The following is a 16,065-nucleotide window of genomic DNA, read 5'->3' as shown; positions in this document are numbered from 1 at the left end:
TACCATTATGACTTCCTAAAGGTCTGAATAGATGCGGCTTTTCTTACATGTGGCGCAGACCCAGTTGCATGGGCTATCTTAAAGTACAAGGCTCTGCTCTTTGGAATATTTTCATGTTGCTTTCATGTGATTAGTTTCATGACAATGACCAAATCTTGAACAAGATGTCAGAATGTGACCTGCGTTCGGGTAAAAGATATGATATATTCCTTGGCTATGGAGAAGTTGCAAAGAACAATTATTTGAAAGCATCAAATGTAGAATAGGGTTTAAAACGTCAAGAGAGATGATTGACTGAATCATTACGAAGGTTTGGCCGTTGATTAAAGAAGAAGAGAAATGTTTCTAATGGAACGCCTTAAGATCAGCCCAAGTTCCCTTTATTGGTATCTCTGCTTCAAATAATTTCTGGATAATTAAAGGTCTTTCACGTGAGAGATGATAATCACGCCTGAAAATTATGCCACCAAGTACTAGATGCTAGGTTTAGGACGTTAAAAGATAGACAAAATCGTAACTGCTGCATAAAATCGATTACAAAAGATTGAATGCGATTTGATTACTTCACAAAAATTAAGTTTACAACGAATATCAAAAATTTATATCAGACAGCAGTTATTTATCAGCTTAAAGATATCAAAATAAACAATTAATCTTAGATTAAGATCCACGGTTGGCTTACTGTCTGAAAGTGCTTCGCAACGAACACTTTAATAAAGTATGATAGGGTTATTACAAGCTTATAAAATGATACACACAGAAATTAATAAATTTCTGATCAAAGAAAAGACCAAAAGTCACGGCTTTAATAAAGACACAACGAAACTACCCATCTTCCAGCGATTCAACTGCGATGAGACCTAATTAACTCGCTTGAGTAAAAATGCTATGGCTTGATTAGAACGTAAATACCCAAGAAGTATGAGGTCGCAGAAGAGGAAAATCTTGTTGTGCATAGTATTACAAACAACAAAATAAGACTTAATATTACAAACAACAAGGTAAAGTCTATAAAAAACAAGACGCGTAATGCAAGAATACGTATGCTTATAGTGATCTTGAGTGAGAATCACAGCACCTAACAAGGGTTCTTGGGTAACCTCAAAAGCAAAAGGCTATTTTGGACAGTAATTGCTTTTTGGGAGTAAAAGAGACCTTTACAAGATTTTGGAGAGCCTACTTGATAATAGCACAACAGAAAATGATTGATAATATTGTGGTTCTGATAAATATACCAAGCAGTATTGTGTGGTCTCTTAGGCTGTCAATAAAGCATCTCCAAAGGTTTGGCATACAGTACCCGGTGATTAATTTTACAGTTCAAAAAACGCCGTCGTACGTAGAGAAGAAGGATTATCCATTCAGATCTACTTTTTTCGGGTTTCCAAGCTTATCTATTGCAAATTAGCGAGAGAAAAAAAATGGACTAGGAATGAAGGCTCATGCTTCATATCTTTAAGCAGAATGGTTAAAAAAAGTTACAAGAATATTGAAAGCATCGAATGAAAAGTATGAGAACTATGAAATAAAAAAAATCAAGTAGATCATTATAAAATAGGGAAAGTTGTAAAAAACCTTTTCAGTTTGAAAAGGATGTGTATTACAAAAAATCTACAAAGTATAAAGACTATATTATGAAAACCAATTTCGCATATATCCCCTAAGGAAAAGGTAAGGCTATAATGAAAAATACGTTAAATTAAAGACAATAAGTGTCAAACGGCTGCTATCGAGTATGAAGAGCTTTACTTAAACAAATTTCAGCGCAAGTGCACATCACTATAAAATGTATTGTCCTAAAATGCGGAAAACTTTATCTACAATTTAAGCGACTAACAAAAAAGGAACCTTCTAAGAAGCTTGCTACTGTCCTCTCTATAACGACCGTATAGTCCATTCGCCCTGCAAGAAAAAAATTCATGATTATTCGCAAAGAATAAAGTTTCTATATGCTAATCTAGAACTCAGAAAAGGTGAAAAATGATCGTATTTTTAAATGTAATATTTAAATTTAGCAATGTTTATTAGCATCATTTTTAATAAATCATTCCTATGTTTCGAGAAAGCTATGGAAATGTGACTGAGCTTAAATAAATAGATACTTGTTATGATCATAACGCGAAGCTATGTATTATTGGACTCTGGACAAAATCAAACGTTACTATCGGGTCGTCCATACAACAGATAATAAATTCATATTAGAAATTCAGGGGTATCTAAAGGGAACTGTTTACGGATATTCTGCATAGAGTTTGAGACTATCGGAGTTACAAGGTGATCATTGGGGTTCACTTAGGAAATGCCGTGATCTGTAATTGCATGTATGTTGAAAATTGCAGAATAAAATCTAAATATGTTTGTAGTGTATTCGATTGCTGAATCTCTCAATCACTCGAGCTTGGGTCGTTCAAGGACCTAGGAAAGAGGTGCATAACAGTTACCTTGTTCTGTTCACTTGCCAGCTTTTCCACGAGCACGACCCATAAGAGCTCTTTCCGCACGCTGTGCACGGTCCTCGGCATCTTCGACTTCAGCTTGGGCTTTCCTGTACTTTGCGTTCGCTGCAGCGGCTTGCGCTTCCTGTAACATTATTATTATTACTAGTAGTGTGATATCATTCAGCGAAAAATTGACCTGCGATAAGTACACGTGGATGATGGGAAATGATCTACGAAGACTTTGCCTACACGGATACCTATTTAAAAGTCTGAATATTCTAAATGTAAAGGCATCAATATTTTTTACATCTTTACAGAACGGCGCCTTTTCAATTTATTGTGTTTCAATGAGATCCGACACTGGAAGGCGTTTTCGAAAGTTTGAAAATTCAGTCACTGATTTTTCGTTGTCATTTTGACGAAAATAAAGAACGGTTGGTTGAGAATTGCAAGAAATGATTACCGCTTCATTTGAAAATGTATTCATTTAGACGGGGTCTAAGTCTAGGCCGAAGGGACTTCCTAGAATTTATTTCAATCTTGCTACTTGGAAAAAGGACTATTTATAAAATTATCAATAAGAGCTTAAAAAGTTTACATGCCCGTGAGCCTGGTACCCAGACGAAAAAATGGAAAGATCACTGTAAGTCTAAAGTTATGGTTAGGCAATTTAAGCAATCTTAGGTAAATTACAAAATTTCAACTTAAATTTTTGCAAGTATAGCAGGCAATCCTGGGCCAAACTACCACAAAATGCCAGAGGATCTTCAATCAAGATATACATAAAAGTTCAATAAGAATGTTTTACACTGAAATTTCAAAAACACAACTAAAGCTTTTAAAACCGAAAATTTTGGCACGAGCCTTTTTGTACTCAATGTATACTCTAGTGTCTCTAATAGACGCCCCCCCCGTGTATTAATTTCAGAAGAATTTGCCCTCCCCCGTCGCTTATTAGCACCCCCTTTCTATTAAATTTTACAAATCAACTCATTTGATTTTCATTATTCGTTGTTTTTTATAGTTTTTTGTAAAATCTCAACCGTAAAAAGGAAACCGATGATTTTTGACTTGGAAGTTAAAGGCTGTAAATTTGATTTATCTTTGTATGATTGCAATTTTCTCTAAAACTATGCAAGAAACTGAAATCAAATTTTGACAGTATATTCTAAAATGTACTTAAATTTCAAAGAAGGATTGCCGACATGAACACCCCCTTCTATTAGCACCACCTTCTATTGAAAACTGGTCGACATGAACACTCCCCCCTTCTATTAGCACCCCCTTCTATATTAAAATTGGTCGGAATGAACACCCCCCTTCTATTACCTCCCCCCTTCTATTAGAGACACAAGAGTACATTGGAACATAAGGCAACGCCAAACAGCGAGGGACTTTATGTCAAAACTTTGACCATCATTAACATTTCCAAAAATAAGTGGTCAAAGTAAAAAGCCTGTAGTGCTCATCACACAACACAGTACGTCACAAAGCCGCACACTTCAAAGGAAGTGATACACATCAAAGCTACTTACTGCATCTCCTTGATTCTCTCTGAGTTTCTTTACTTTTGTGTTCAATGACATAACTTGGTCCTGCAAAATGCTGACGTTCTTCATTTCTTCGTCCAGTTGGTACGACAGTTCCTTGGCACGCTTTTCGGACTTTGCACACCTAGCACCCAACTCGCTGTTCTTCTTCACCTCACTGCTCAGGTCAGCCTCGACTTGCGCAATCTGGGAAGCATTGAGATTGGTTAAAAATGTTGCTTATATTTCAGAAAAAAATAGCGTCACTCCAATAACGAATACAAGAAAGCAATCATTATGTGCAACAAATGGAAAAATAGTACTATACAAACTGAGTGTCCGAGTGGGATAAATTTTTGCAACTTTATGTTAGCGTTAAACTTTAAGGCAAATAGATTATAGAGATTTTTGTAAGAGCTATCAAATGGAAGGTATCATGTGAGTGCCTTAAGGGGTGCGTGAATGAAAGTCTGTCAAATGCACTACGAATGAAAGCCTCGAGGAAACAAATAACCTTGAAAAATCTTTCTAGAGGTGTTCCATAAAGTCTTATCAAAGATCAGTTTCAAGACGTTTCGTATTTCAACTTTACAATGGCAGTTCTGTCTTCATCGTTCAAATAAAATTCCAATTCAGGATTCACAAGGGTTTGAAAATGAAAAATAAAAATAAAGACCCTTAGAAAAAACCAAATCTTTAAGTGTGAAAAAACCAAACCAATATCAATAAATTATTCTAATCACAATTTTTTTCAATCTAAAGGGAGATTTTTGAGTCTCAGAACAAAGTAGGGAAAATTCTAAGCAAGACAGATTCAAAGCATTTGTGCGTATGTAAGGCGCATGAAATAGGATGGAAATCAAGGAAGGGTCCAGGCTGAACAGGAAACTGGCCACGGTAAGAAATACGTCATCGGTACTATTGCTGCAAAAGACTGTTTGAAATAAAGAAGATTTTGCAAGAATTTGTAACAATCTATCTACGCAGTCATGACAAGTATTTCACTGAGCAAACCTTGGCCTCGAGCTTTCTGATTTGATTCTTAAGATATCGCCCGCCCATGGCTTCCAATTCTTCTATCTGTGATTCTAATTCAGAAACGCGTCTCTCAGCTTCTGCTTTGCCTCTTTCAGCAGATGATAACGATTTCTCGGCAGAAGAAAGTTCACTGGAAAGTCGGACATTCTGAAAAAAGATTTCGAGTGTAAGATAAGAGAAACACCAGAAAGTGCAGCAGACAACGAGCCTGATATTTAACTCAATATCTTTGGAGTGATTCGTCGGCACCCACAAGACAAGTTACTTGATACAATAACGAAAAGAAACACTGCAATCTAGCAAAGGACATATATTCATTGTATAAAACAATGTGAATTTATTGTTAAGTTGCAAATAATAATATTTCAACAATGCCTGCCTTGTTTTTATTGCCAGGTATGTAGATTACCCTGCACTTTGTCTCGATGCACAGAAATTGAAAAAGGCAGAAAATACAATATAGCAAGGTTGAAACATTCAAAGCATAAAATGCGGAGAAAAATGGAGAGAGAAGGGAAGCTTTTTCATCTTCTCTCCTTTCTTCTTCCAAGTAAAATTTCTCTAATTAAGAATTTTTCGAGGAGTGGGGACGCTTTGAAAAAAGAATTTGAGAAAAATATGTTGGTTAAAATATAAAAGAATCCCACCTCTGAATCAGCTTTGCTAGCTCTCTCCTCTGCATTTCTTAACTCATCTTCCACATCTTTGAGCTCAGACTGCAATGACAAGAGATCACCTTCTATCCTTCTCTTCTCGAGATTCAAGGCATTCGATTGCTCCTGCAAGTCTCTAGCACGATCTGCGTTTTCTTGACTTTCGCTCTGTGCAATCTTGCGGGCTTTGTCAGCCTACAAAAAGTGGTTGTTATAGTTAAAATAAGATCAAAGCAAACAGCTGAATTGAAACAATTTGCCGAAGTCATAAAGATTTGCGAAAAAGCATACGAAGAAAACATTTTAGTTTCTAATTCAGAGAAAAATTTTCACAATTCTTTGGTGGTAAAAATAAAAAAAAGACAAATCAAGCATTTCTAGACATTCTAAAGCCTTTCGTCTTACCTTACTTTCAAAAGACATAATCTAGCCAAAGATTTGGCGCAAGCAGGAAATGACAAAATTCTTTGATAATGCTCACCATTTCAAAAGAGCTTCGGAGATCAAGAATTTCACCGTTCAGTTCTTTGATTTTACGGTTTGCGCGCTCCGTAGCCGCTTCCGCAACGTTGCGTAGGTTATGCTCTTCATCAGCAGATGCTTGAAGATCCTGTCAAAAAATCAGTGATTTGTTTTAAGCTCAATTTTATTACCTATTTAGGTAAAAGATGATTTCTCCCCCCAAAAACTGTTTTTAGGGGGCTACCAATGAGAAAAGAAATAATGAATCTGAACCGAGGGATATTTTTCCTACTGCGTTAGAATAAACAACTTCTACATATTGAAAGTTTATACAGGGTGCAACCTTGATTTCATTATTTGCCCTTCTCAGCATTTGGTCAAAGAATAGAAAAATGCTTCTGACTCGTGCATCCGGTTAGGGATAGGCATAACAATCTGACTATCAAAAATAAGTACATAGATAAATAAATAAACGAGATAATAAATGTTAGAAGAATAATAAAAAAAAATGAAAAATACAAATGATTATTAATGACGTTTCAATGTTGTTGTCACGGTCAAAAGGAAATCACTTCATACCTTAACTTGTTGTTCCAATCTCTTGTTTGTCTTGATCAATTCTTGGTTCATCTAAGATGGAAAATTCGTACATCAAGTTCAAAATTTGCGAGAGACCTAAGATTTACTTCTTTGAAAGGTTGGTGATTTGAAAAATAAACAGCTATCGTTAAACATTCGTGCTAGGGACCGTAGCAAAGAAATTTTTTGGACAGCATTATTGCCTTATTTTTGGTAATGTCTTTAATATAGACAGACGCACCTAATGGAGGTTCTACTTCTAAATTCAATATATATTTAGATCAACTTTATATATTTAGATTCTCTTCTAATGATGCTACATCTAGTTTATGTTGAGTAGAGAAAAATATATATCAATATTTCGGGGCAAAAGACAAATATAGAGTAAAATATGCGGGCTAAAGGATGAATAAAGTTGGTACTGGGAGAAGATGCCAGCACCAAAGGCAACCGTGCATGATAAATTTTCCTCAAGTTACAATTATTCTCCAAAAACTGTATGTGATACAGACTGCGTCACAAGGACAACGTGATACTTGGAAGGTAAAACTGACTAACAGAAACCCTTGCCTTTTTGAAGTTTTAGAGGCATGTTCATCGTTTGACACCCTCAATTTAGATGACACTTAATGACAGGAGCAATGTACCTTTTACTGAAGTTTCCTTTTGTGCCCTTTCGTCCTGCATCTGTTAGTAGCTGTTTAGTGGGGGTTGATTTGCAAGAAATTAAACTGAATGCTGGACGTATGTTGAACTTAAATGTTAGGTTTAGTATAGTCAAAACTGAAAAAAATGTAACAAAAAGATTTTATCTTTTGAAGCAACGAATTTATAAATATTGAACAAAAAATAGTACTTACAACAAATAAAAACATTCAAACTCACCCTTTCAGCATTGTCAACCTGACCTTCCAATTCGGAAATTTCTGTTTCCAATTTTCTTTTCAATCTTGTCTGCTCATTCTTGTTTTTGGTCTCGGCTTCAAGAGAGGCCTGGATGGTCTCGATCTGGCGTTGCAACCCTTTCCTACAGGATGTGAAAAGCAAATGTTTATGTGCATGTAAAGAGCAACAGAAAGGACTATGAAGTTATGATGATGAAATAGTAGCGAAATCTATTAGCAAATATTAATTATTAGTTTTTTAGGGTAAACGCCTCGGCAGAAGGCGATCTAAATGAATTCTTAAAAAACAGACGCAATAATGACTTTTCTGCATTAACAAGCGAGGCTAAGCCCCACCCCCACCCCCCTCCCTGAGCACACTGGCTCTATTCGACTAGCTGAAGGTGTGAGTGGAGCAACGGCTTTTTCAGAGTTGAAAAAGGCCGTTAAAGACAAGTATGGCCTAAGATATGACATGCATAATAAGGACAAAGAGCAAAGAAAGGAGTTCAGGTCATTTTCATATGGAAATTCCATTAAAAAGTGTTTTGCCAATTTTTTGGGGGAGGCAAATGATCGTCAACTCACCTGACCGTTTCCGTCTCTTCATCTTTTTCTGCAAGACGTTTTTCAATCTGCTGCTTGGTTAGGTTCAGTTCTCCAAGAGCGGCATTCACCCTCTGCTTCTCTGATTCAACAGACATTTCTGCGTCCTAACTTGCAAAAAAATTACTTAAAGAATACCAGGCTGAAGTACTGGGAAATGCAGAAGTTGATAGATTTGGCAACGGGATTTACTTAAGTCTTTGTTGGAGCTAAAAACTCCACTTACCAGCAACAAATGGAGTTTCTTCCGAAATGACAGGCAAATCATGGTTATCAGTCACTATGGAAATTGCATTAGGTCAGTAAATTTGGTAAGACCTATGATCTTGAAAGCCTTGGCCCTTTCAAGATCCAAGCTAAAAATACTTCCCCTTTAGAACATTAATATGAGAATTTCATAAGGATTCCAAATTTTTGCACAGATGAACAAAAAACTTCAAGTCAAGCTCGCATCAACCGTCTTGTCACTAAATAATTACCGATCAATACAAAATAAACAGTTGAAAGATGCAAATAAAAGACAGACCTCTAGAGCATTGTATGTCTCGTTCCTTTCTGATTCTGCCCTTCGCTTTGCTTTCTCCATATCCAAAGCACTCTTCTGAGCATCGGTCAATAGTTGGGTTGTAGATCGGAGCTCCTCTGCAAGAAAATGTTTCATTTAAAACTGACAATCCAGCACAGATGTAGTACCGTATGCTGATCCTTATTGCTTGGGCCAAGTAATCCCTTGTGTTGAATCTGGACCGAATATCTTTACTTCATTATGATTTTCATCGAAACCAAAGTTTATTTGTTTAAAATAAGAGGAATATCTAATCGGGTAATTTGACAACACTTCGAGATGCTTAAACCTTGAAATAGAGAAAACTAGTGACTAGCCCTAGTTTCAGTGAAAGCCAGGCAATAAGGGCACATGGCACTATGGTCTGTATACAATCGACCTCAACGCAAACCATAGCTCCATTTCACGTTTCTTTTCATGATAAATAAAACCAGAGTTGTTAGGCAATTAGCAGGGCACCCAGCCTCAACCGTTAAAAACTTTTTTTTTAAAGGCTAGCGTTCACAAAGGAGTATTATCACGGAAACAAACGTCTCTTCTATTCACAAATTTCAAATCCAGATCTGCTTTGTTTGATTTAGAAAATACTATGATTTGTGTGTTTTTATAGGGGTCATGAATATGCCATAAAGATCGTCTCTACTTCTCAATTATATTCACAATACCTGTTAACTATATTCAAATGGCCATTGGCGGGGTACCCAGCCTTAACAGTCAAAACCTTGCTCTATAACTGCTAGTATTCACAAATAATATCATCTTTAAATTTGCGTCTCACGCATGCATGAATTTTAAGTCCAGGTCTACCTAGTTATCTTAAGTCCAAATCTACCTAATTATTTTGAGTACAGATCTAGGATTCACAAAAACTGTGGTTTGTGAGTGTTTATTAGGAAAGCGAATATGCAATAAAAGTGGTCTAAAGGATTAACACATTAAATTATTAATAATTAGGTTAGCAGAGTTCTCTTGAAAAGATGTGATGAAAGTTCTTAGGGTATTTCAACAATAATGTAAAGATGATTGCTGACCCTGGACAGCTTTGCTAGTTCTCTCTGCGTTGGTAAGACGATCTGCAACTTCATCGGATTGCTTCTTCCATTTTTGAACCTATAACCAATTACAAATAGCTCCATGCTTAAATAACATTTTGAAATGAAAAACATAAGAATATTTCAAAAATAAGATAGGGGAAATAAATAATTGACATCTTCATATTGTACGTTATCGGTGTTTGTTGCAATATTGTTGATTGTTGTATTTTCTTATTGGTATTCAAATCAAAATGCTATGAACGATAGCAGCAATTAATATAGCAACAACAATATTGCATATGATGATTAGAGTGATCATGCAGATGATTGATGATGATTGGTGATGTGATTGATGATTGGTGATCACTGATAACAAATATTGATGATTATTGACAATCATGACCACGATAGACTTTTATCAAATAATGAACAAGATACTCCATTACAGGACACAGTAAAATTCCAATATGACTGTATGCATACAAGTCCATCAAAATTAACAATAGAATTAAAGCTATACCTGCGATGAAAGGGATTTAATCTGTTCGCCTGTGCCGGCAAGCTCGGATTCAGAGTGATCAAACTTCTGTTTCCATTCTGCTGCAGCAGTTTCTGATTTGCGAAGTCTGTTTTCATAACCGGCAAGCTGACCTTGGGCCTAAAACAAATGGAGACAAAATAATGAGTCATCGAAAAATACTACAAATATAAAAAAGAATGAATGTTGACAGGAACAAAAAGAAGACTGAAAAAGAGCTAAAACTGAAAAAGCAAGAATAAAATAAGAATTTGATTGAATTTGGGAAATGGAAATCACAATTCGCGAAATGTTCTAAAAACACAGTCAGAAAGGACAATTAAAGCATAGGGGCCTATGCATCATGCCAAGAGTGTACATCTTACGGGAGATAACGATTGAAGAGATGCATTGACTAAACTGTTAAAAGAATTTACTTACATCTTCAAGGTTAGCAGTCAAACTATCGACTTCTCCATTTAGCCTGTTCTTTAATTTCTCAAGGTTGCTTGCTTTTGACTGGGCGGCTGCCAAAGACTCTTCCAGCTCCTGACATTTCAAGATGTTTTTCTTCCTGCAAAATCAAAGAACAGAAAAGTGATACGCTTACCTTTTAAAGGAAAATGGTACAGAGAAATCTACTAGAAAGCGCCTGAAAATGAAGTCTAAAGAAGATTTTACCAAATGAAGGTTGAAGCTGAAGGATTGTCTGAGCTATGGCCATAAAATACCTGTACTGTGGCCTCGGTTTAAAACTTCAAGAACCAAACAATAACCCATTAGCAAATTTCAAACCTTTCATTAGTCATGTCTCCCTAAATTGTTAACACGTTCAACTGATTTTGCAGTATCAAATGTATTTCATGAGTTCTTTCAGAAAATGTGGTCAAGAGAAAAAAAATGAAAATACATTTTTTCTGACGTCACAATTAAGAACTTATTAAGGATACTGAAATATTTACTGTAAAATGCCTATACTAGTCTCAGTCACTTTCTACCAAAGGAGGCTTTTAGCGGAGAACTATTCTTATACTGGCAACCCATATTTCACGCTTCATAATTCTTAAAGAATCTTTCACTATACTTCCAATTCTAAACACTCACTTTGCATCTTCAAGCTCTTCAATCTGTGGCAATGCATCTCTTTCATATTTGCTCTTCCAGTGAGCAGCTTCAGCATTCGCTTTGAGTAACTTATCCTGTAAGGAACTCTTCTCTCCTTGCTCCTGGTCTAGCATATCTTGCAATGAGTCGTTTTCAGACAACAAGCCACTGACTTTACTCTGGGCCTCTTGTTTTGCCTTCAAAAGAGAGCTGTCCTCTTCAAGAAATGCACAGATTCGAGATCAAAACATAATTTTGGAAAAAACGCTTCTAGAAAACATCTACAAAATCATTTGGAATACCTATCAGCTCGTGTTTTGTTCTCAAACTTTCAATTTCATTCCCCCAAAACCAATATTTCTGCTACCGTCCTCCCAGAACAATGTTGATAGTTTAGGCAAACGTCGTCAAGTCACACGAAAGGGAGTACTTCCTAATCTCTGACGTCATTTTGTAGTAAACCAGCGTTTCTCCGAAGGGTAGAGGGGAATGACTGAATTCGATCTTGAAGACTGAAGTTAGTTTTTCAAGAAGTTTTAACAAAACTGCTGCCTATGTTTGGAAAAGTACACGACCTTACACATTATCTATCGCATTTACATTTGCTGTCAGCAGACTGTGTCTCTTACAGAAAACATCCTATTTAAAACACAACAGTTGGATTTCTTCAACAGGACTTCCAAAAACTCAAGGTAAACTCAAGGACGAAAGTGTTCGACAAATAACGGATGAAATTATGCATAACATCTTCGACGTTAGAAAGCCAAAAAGCGATAGCTCTACATGTGTAAGTGTTATTGAAAAATACAGATCATTGTCAACTGTGATACAAGATCTAAACCTGACTTGATTGCTTGCTCCAATTATCATACTATAGACGCCTCGACTATAATCTTACCTTCAATTCGACTTCGTATTGGCTCTGGGCATCATGCCATTTATCTTCCGCTGTTTTTACCAATACATTCGCAGAAGAGACCTTTTGCTCCAATGTTTCAACATCGCGCTTCAAGTTATTTTTATCCTGTGAAAGCTTGTTCTTTGCACTTTCACTGTCTCTAACTCGATCTTCAAGTGTAGCAAGCTATTCATTAAAAAGCCGAAAATTAGACATTCCTACATACACAAAAAATCAAATCTATGGCACATAAAATTGTTACTTTTCTCAAAGAGGTATTAATATTTTTACCAAATACTGAATAGGCTTATGAATTTTGAGCAAGGCAATGGAACCTATGAGGAAATTCACCCCTTTTTGTTTGAGCAGATGAATAAAAACTATTACTTACTTGGGCCCTTAGCTCTCCGACCTGATCTTCAAGAGAGATAATAGCCTTTTCTGCTTGTTGCTGCGAGAAAGAAAGTCAATTATTTGACTACGGTAAAACTACTGCCGTTATCGATATAAACACACAATTTTCAATTCTCTTGAAATATAACCCTTAATAAAATAGCAACTTAAAACACAATATTCGCTCTATAAGACGATTACCTCTTTTTCAAGATTCAAAGTAATATGTAGTATATCTATGCGCATAACGCAACGTGGGTTTTAGTTTCTTTATAAACCTTTCTAGAAAAGATTTAATTTTTTTCAAAATTTTTGACCAAAACGTTTTGAAAAGACCAAAGATTTGAAAACATAGCTGAGGTAATGTGACACAAATACGACGTGCTTTGCTTCGAAAGTACACAACTCATGTAGGGAAAGCAGGGTGTAAAATATATAAAAAATGATTAATTGTAACCAACTGACCTTGCCACGGTTAGCATCTTCAACTTTGGAAGCAAGTTCATCGCATTCGCAAGCAAGCTGTGTTTTCTCTTTCTCGACCCTGGTGGTAAACAAAACTAAAATTAACATGGAACTGATGCTTGAAAAGTTAAAACTCATCAAATTCATCCAAGTAGGTCCTTGAATAACCTTGAGAAAACTAAACTTTGATGATAACTGACAAAACATGAGATTACGAAACGATTTACAAAATAGCAGATAATCGGTGATTTAAGAATAAATATCAAGGAATATGATTTATTTTTATAAATATTCACAATAAAGGTAATTCAGGTGATTTGGGAATATTTTCTCTCAAAATAAAGACTATTGTGTTTGATAATGATGAACTTTATGTAACTTTATGTTCGATAACAATTTATGTTCAAAATAATGAACTTTATGTTCGATAAAACACAAGAATCCAGTGAAACACATGAATTTAGCGTCTGAATAAACTATATTAACAACCTATTTTAACTAGAGCAACTTCGAAGGTCATTATAGGAAAAAACAAGCAAAAAGGCAGATTGAGACATTTGATCTGCTTTAAAAGGTGGAACACGAAAGCATCTATGATAAGCCGTTCAAAACAAAGTATTCTGAAATTATACCAATGGTCAAAGAAAGAAAATTTTCAACATGCAGATATATTTTACTCGCTAGTATACGTGGAACACAAGTAGCCAGATTAGTCTCTTGGTCTATATGTACTAAAGGATAAAGCCGTTTTGTGTTTCTCGGCATCTAAGAATAGAGATTAGAAAGCAAATGCTTCCATACAAACCTGGCTTTAGCTTTTCTGATGGTCTCGATATCCTCTTGAACTTGAAGAAGCTGTGTGTTGAATTTCTTCGATACGCTCATCACGGCCTCCTCGTTTTCGTTGCTTAGAGCTTCAAGATGGCTCCTGAGTTTGGCGATTTCCTGGTCCTTCTTCCTAGCCAGCTGTAAATATATTAAACTAAATAAGCGAGATGACAATGACATATATACATGGATGCTACGAAGGGAAATGACCAAACGGTCATTATTAATGTCATCCAGTTCCGTTACATGTTTTTTTTGAACGCTTTTGTCAGAAAAGCACTTAAATCGGCCAAATCCATTGTAAGATTTACTCTAACTAAACACCAAGGCAATTTCCGTCAGTGAGATAAATTTCTGGCGAATGAATTTAACACTGGTATCACCTTACTCATATCTGAATGTTGGAATAATCTTAAAAAAATGTTGGTATGTACAATGGAAGAAATTTTAGAAATTATTGTTATACTATTGAGTGAGTGTGCAAAAAAAGAAGCTATATGTAGTTTAATTAGAGGTAGTATAATTATGATTGATTTTGAATTTCTTAATTAAGAGCCAATTGGATTAATAAAAAAATACACTGAGTGGTCTGTTAGAAGCATTTTATAAGAAACTGAGTATTACTATATTATTTTTAAATTATTCTAAACCGATATCATCAAAACATTCAAGGAATGAAAACGACAAAGAATGTCCAAAGGACAAAATGAAGTATGGTTGAGAAACATAAAAAATATAACATTATATTTTGCTGCGGAAATGAAAACGATCTTGAAAGATTGTAAGAAAATTCAAATAAATTATTAGGTCTGAAACTGGCTATTATTCTATAGTAGTTTAAAGTCTCAATTTGTCTTAAAAAAGTGCGAATATAGATAAGGTTTGTTTTTTTACAGATTTTCAATACTATTTTTCTACATTATCAACATAATTTTACGAATTACTCGAAAAAATCTCTTGATCACGTCTTTCACTTAGAAAGGAAAAGGCCACTGCTTACAAGAGATTCTAAAATACCTCGTAACGCAAGAGCATATGAGATCATGCTATTTGGCTTAAATCACACTTTACAGCAAAGTTAGCACATTTGCGAGTCACGTTTTAATTATCAACCGGCACTGTTGAAATGATTGTTAGATTGAAAAGTTTCTTTTAAGCTTTCTTGTCGATGCCAAGTACTGTACTGGTTTCTTGCAAACCTAAGTTTGTGATATACTGGTAAAAAGAGCCTAGTGTATACTCTGTTTACCACGAAAAAGACACCACAACTGACATTCTGCAAATCATTGTTGTCATCATGCTCCATTACAATTCAAATTTCCCGCCACATCGCATTTATTTCCAAATTAAGCTTAAAACCACAGAACAATACATACAAAGAACGGCAAAAAAAGGCTCGACCCCTTTTGTCCCTCAGAATTTGTTAATCCTGATAATTCAAAGAATAATTGGGGTAAAATAAAGGAAGAAAACTATAAACTCATGAACTGAAGACATTTGCTTGAGCCTGACGCAGAGATTGTCATGTTATTCTGATGCAGGGCTCTTTGCAAAGCGAAATTATTCGTAAATATAATTTGAATATTTTCGAAATTTTAAAAAATACTTAAGATTGAGGACAAAAAGATGCTGATGCCGCAAAAATAATACCGTCATAAAACAATGGTTTTAAAATGTAAAAAGTGACGTGATTAATAAAGGTTATATCAAGGATAATAAAATCAAGTGATTTTTGTTCCAAGATCTTTTCAGAACATTTGAATGCTTGATAGCTGTCGCATATGTAACAAATGCAATGGAAATTTCTTAAATCAGTACCCAATGGATCTTTAAACTGATAAGTTTAATGAAGACTTATGGGCGTTACTTATTTGTCACTTAAAGCTATTACTTTCTTATTATTTCTTATTACTTTCTTAAATCGTTTCGTGGAATAATTGAAAAGAGGCAAGCCTGTAATATTATCAAGTAGAGTTGAGTGGCGTTGGCATTGAAAAAATCTGTGTGAAGACAGGCGGTTTAATTAGTGGAACAATTTACGAATAATAAGTTTGAAATAACATAACGGACAG

General features: G+C 35.3%; 1 protein-coding gene across 2 annotated transcripts in view; it reads right to left on the bottom strand.

Annotated features, from left to right (window-relative positions):
- Positions 1 to 514: 514 nt before the first annotated feature.
- Positions 515 to 16,065, bottom strand: part of LOC135691804 (uncharacterized) — a 21,896-nt gene continuing 6,345 nt past the window's right edge. For both annotated transcript variants that reach the window (XM_065209780.2, XM_065209781.2), the window contains 18 exons: positions 13,971 to 14,131; positions 13,166 to 13,244; positions 12,699 to 12,758; positions 12,308 to 12,493; positions 11,410 to 11,606; positions 10,747 to 10,879; positions 10,309 to 10,446; positions 9,786 to 9,864; positions 8,716 to 8,831; positions 8,172 to 8,296; positions 7,585 to 7,726; positions 6,700 to 6,750; positions 6,140 to 6,268; positions 5,653 to 5,853; positions 4,982 to 5,152; positions 3,974 to 4,174; positions 2,442 to 2,580; positions 515 to 1,902 (listed from right to left, as the gene is read on the bottom strand). In XM_065209780.2, coding sequence (XP_065065852.2) covers positions 2,452 to 2,580; positions 3,974 to 4,174; positions 4,982 to 5,152; positions 5,653 to 5,853; positions 6,140 to 6,268; positions 6,700 to 6,750; positions 7,585 to 7,726; positions 8,172 to 8,296; positions 8,716 to 8,831; positions 9,786 to 9,864; positions 10,309 to 10,446; positions 10,747 to 10,879; positions 11,410 to 11,606; positions 12,308 to 12,493; positions 12,699 to 12,758; positions 13,166 to 13,244; positions 13,971 to 14,131 — 2,298 coding nt within the window. In that variant the 3' untranslated portion in view covers positions 515 to 1,902; positions 2,442 to 2,451. The remainder of the gene's footprint in view (positions 1,903 to 2,441; positions 2,581 to 3,973; positions 4,175 to 4,981; positions 5,153 to 5,652; positions 5,854 to 6,139; positions 6,269 to 6,699; positions 6,751 to 7,584; positions 7,727 to 8,171; positions 8,297 to 8,715; positions 8,832 to 9,785; positions 9,865 to 10,308; positions 10,447 to 10,746; positions 10,880 to 11,409; positions 11,607 to 12,307; positions 12,494 to 12,698; positions 12,759 to 13,165; positions 13,245 to 13,970; positions 14,132 to 16,065) is intronic.

This window comes from Rhopilema esculentum, chromosome 13 (assembly GCF_057945365.1).
Source record: "Rhopilema esculentum isolate cy_ngs chromosome 13, ASM5794536v1, whole genome shotgun sequence".
Lineage (NCBI taxonomy): Eukaryota > Metazoa > Cnidaria > Scyphozoa > Rhizostomeae > Rhizostomatidae > Rhopilema > Rhopilema esculentum.
This window is presented reverse-complemented; position numbering and strand designations above follow the sequence as displayed.